The 3,818-nt window shown below is 29.5% G+C and overlaps 1 protein-coding gene across 3 annotated transcripts in view; it reads left to right on the forward strand.

The window, feature by feature from the left end:
• LOC106465800 (ribosomal protein S6 kinase alpha-5-like) overlaps positions 1-3,818 on the forward strand; it is a 71,751-nt gene that overhangs the window by 59,435 nt on the left and 8,498 nt on the right. For all 3 annotated transcript variants that reach the window (XM_013926033.2, XM_022393741.1, XM_022393740.1), the window contains exon 11: positions 1,000-1,076. In XM_013926033.2, coding sequence (XP_013781487.1) covers positions 1,000-1,076 — 77 coding nt within the window. The remainder of the gene's footprint in view (positions 1-999; positions 1,077-3,818) is intronic.

A 3,818-nucleotide genomic window follows, 5' to 3' on the forward strand; every position in this document is an offset into this window, starting at 1 on the left:
CCAACAAACGCTATGACATGGCCTTTCACCCGTGACCCATATTGAGAGAATTAAAGCAGTTTATGTATTTCTTTATCCCTGCCACATTAATTATGCACATGACAAACATGACTGTAAGTGTACGTACAGAGATTGTAACATAACGTTGTTTTGTCCATTTTAAGGGTCAGTACTACCTTAAATATATGTTGACATATGCAGTGTACCCTTAGAGCATGGCAGCTCTATTTATTATAATTGGTGGTAAGTGACAGCCAGGATTTAAACCTGCATAATCAAGAGTTATGCCAAAATCTGTCCATAATAATCAGTAACAAATTTTCAGAAGTTCATTAAAATACTCAGGTTCTTTTGTTAAATATTTTCGGTGAAGTGAAAACAAATTCAAGATATAGTAGTTTAGTTGTTAAACCAGTTGTGGTTCCAGATCCCACTTAGTCTGAGCCTTCATTTCTTCAAGAAAATTTGTAACTTCACAAAATAGTGTACCACCCTTAAAATTTCTGTAGTTAAACATTGTACCACAAAATACTTTTAAATCAACTTCTCGTGCTTAAATTCACATCAAGCATGAATCCCCCTATTATCTTTATAATTAGTGAAGACCCTTATTGTCAACTACATTGAAATGATTCTTTTGTGTGTAAGATATTGTTAATTTGTTTTATACAGTAATATATCATTATCATATACTCAGCTTTATTATCTTGCATATCTCATGACAGTGATATAGTTTTAACCTTGACCTGTTTGAACTAGTTTACTGGAATTTCTGTAAACTTGTAGTCATATATGACCAACAAATTAGCTAATTTTTATATTTAAAAAGTGCACAGGTATATGTAATTCTTGGTATCTTAGTTAATAATAATTTTTTCATCTTAACTTTCCATTAGGGTTTGTCATTATTCAAAGTAAAATTATAAGATTAGCTTTGGGTAATGCTATAGATGTGTTAGGCAAAGTGTTATTTTCATCATATTTACTTTTCCTTTATAGAACTCACCTTTCTTCCAAAACTATGACCTGATCATGAAGGAAGGGCTCTTAGGTGATGGAAGTTTTTCCATTTGTAGGTAGGAAGTTGAACTGCTGTAAATGCTAATTTGTTTCATATTAATTTATTAGTAGGATTCTTTCAATCCTTATTTTGTACAACAAGTTTAAAATTATGAAAGCTTTTCAGACTCTCAAAGAGATAAGTTATAGTTTTTCTTTAGTGTTTCAGAAGTGAATAACTCATATTACTCAATTTTCAGAGCTAATTAAAAGTGGAATCAGAGATAGGGATGTGTGGTAGAAAATAAACGTTTGTAAAATAAACAAAACTTGATTGGAACATAAAAGTACCGTAAAACCTCACTAATCCAAACACATTTGTAATAAAGTAGTTCTTCTGAATTATTGAAACATGTGGATAGTTGAATCAGTCATTTCAAATACAATGGAAACTATTAATAGCATACATTATACAACAATTAATATAAGGATGTAAATTAGTAAGAATTGCCATGCAACTGATAAATAGAAAGCAATTGTATTTACAATAAAGTTATGTTTATTTTATATGTTATCAGTAATTATACAAATTGCATAATGAAAGTGACATATTATGTCATTATCTTCACCTAAATTATAATTATGTTCAAACTAGTGACTTTTTTATAGAACACAAAATACACAATAAATGTATTGTTTTCTTGTATTAATAACTATCATGTTTTAATGATGCTGATCTTTATTTTAGAGCACTGTGACTTGAGATGAACTGTAGCTTAAATCACTCTAATGACCTCTAGATGTCTGTTATAGTTTATAAGTACATCCCTACTGTGAAGGTTGTTTTCAGAAAAATTGTGGTAAACTGATACCCATTGGAAGTGTAGGTGTTTTGTGGTTAGTATTTATGACCTCTTTTTTTTTCCTGTCCTGATCAACTTCTACTTGATTGATATGGAATCATGTATCCACAGGAAATTCATTATTGTTATAAGATATAACTGCTTGGATCCAGATCACAAGTATATGAATTATGGATTAAATATTCCAGTGTGAAGATTTGTCTACATAAAACACCATCTTGATTGTGAAAAATCTGAATTGTTGGTGTATGGACTAACCAGGGTTCACTTTATGTACATACGTGCATGTAGGTTTGCAGAATCATCAAACTCTTCATGATACAGAGGATGGGAGACTAACATCTGCTGCATATTAGTTAAAATAGATTGACTTAATGTTTTAAATATATATTATATAATCTATATACATTTAATTAAATAAAATGAAAACTTCTAAAGAGATCTTTGATATACTGCACTGCATAGATACACTGGAGCTTGTAAAGTGATTATGTCATGTTTAAAATAATTTCTCTACTGAAGGGCAGGTGTAGTACCAACAAAGATGATGTCTTTGTACTATAAAGGAGTCACGTTTGTTTGACTCATTTTATTCTTGAATATGCTAAATTAATATAAAATACAATACATTTCCACCCAGTTTTAGAAGGGGGTGGAGATATAGCAAGATAAAACTTTTTTGAGATGGCAAAAAGTATTTTTAATTTTAACATGAAAATTACTTTGCACATGGACTATTCAAAACAAATACTCAATATATTCATGGATAGAACTTTATTTTATTTTATTAGAAGTACTTCACTAAGAAATATGACTTTTTATATGTAAAAGACTTGTAATATTAATTGAAAGACTACCAAATGTCGTGAAGATATACCCAATATATAGAGAGTTATAAGTATTAAATTTATGTCAACTTTAAACGAATACAGAAGGTCATATGACTCGGTCCTAGGGACCGAGCCCATGTTGAAAGATTTAACAAGTTGGTAGAATGATCTTGAGAAAACATATAGTGGTGTTTAAAGAGTGTATTTTAGACATCAAGTGAAAAATAAATAATACAAATATTTTGATATACATATATTCTCAAATTTCCTTTGTGTAATCCCTAAAACCTCCTAAATGCATTTCAAACTTTTTTTTTCACTAAATACTTATAGTTTATATGTTATTTTCTCTACCCTAATCTCAAAACTGGATCGGTCCATTCGACCGACCTCGTAACCACCAAAAAAAAATCTAAATTAACCGTCTTTTATTTATAGTATGACTTTAAATTGTAACCTGAAACTACATTCGTTTATCGTAAGTAGTTCTAAGTTCATAACATTATACATCTATTTATAATTAATTTTTATTGTTTTATTGCACTATGAACCATGTCTAACTGCTTTCCGCACCATTATAAGTTGTAATTCACTCAGGGAACGTGCAGCTCACGTTACACTATCGAATTACATTACCGATGAGCTGCTCACGTGCTTCGTGAACAATTTTAATTAAATTATTATTATTACTTATTTTACCTATTCTAGTCTTAAATAACTTAAAAGATCTGTACTTTTAATTTTAATTACTTTTATAATAATAAAAAAAGATTAAAAGTAAAAAACTAGAAATAAAGTATTTACCCAATCTTCTTTTTTCTTGCACTCAATTGTTGAGTAGAGTTAAGCATGATTTTTTTTAGCGATTATGGTAAAGCACTTAACAATTTTTATTTACTTAAATAATACACCAAACAATATAGACTAATAACATGCAAAAGTAGAAAAATTCACTTACTTCTAAAATATTTTCCTGGCTTTCTAACTATGAGACAAGAGCTGTTACAAATTCATCCAAGCTAGTCGTTAACTTTCGCACAGGAACGAAGTTGCTACTCTGAGTGACATTGACATTGTTCAGAACACAGTGCTATACAATACACCATTTGATAGATGAAAACCTTAC

Source organism: Limulus polyphemus, unplaced genomic scaffold (assembly GCF_000517525.1).
Source record: "Limulus polyphemus unplaced genomic scaffold, Limulus_polyphemus-2.1.2 Scaffold2055, whole genome shotgun sequence".
Classification (NCBI taxonomy): Eukaryota; Metazoa; Arthropoda; class Merostomata; order Xiphosura; family Limulidae; genus Limulus; species Limulus polyphemus.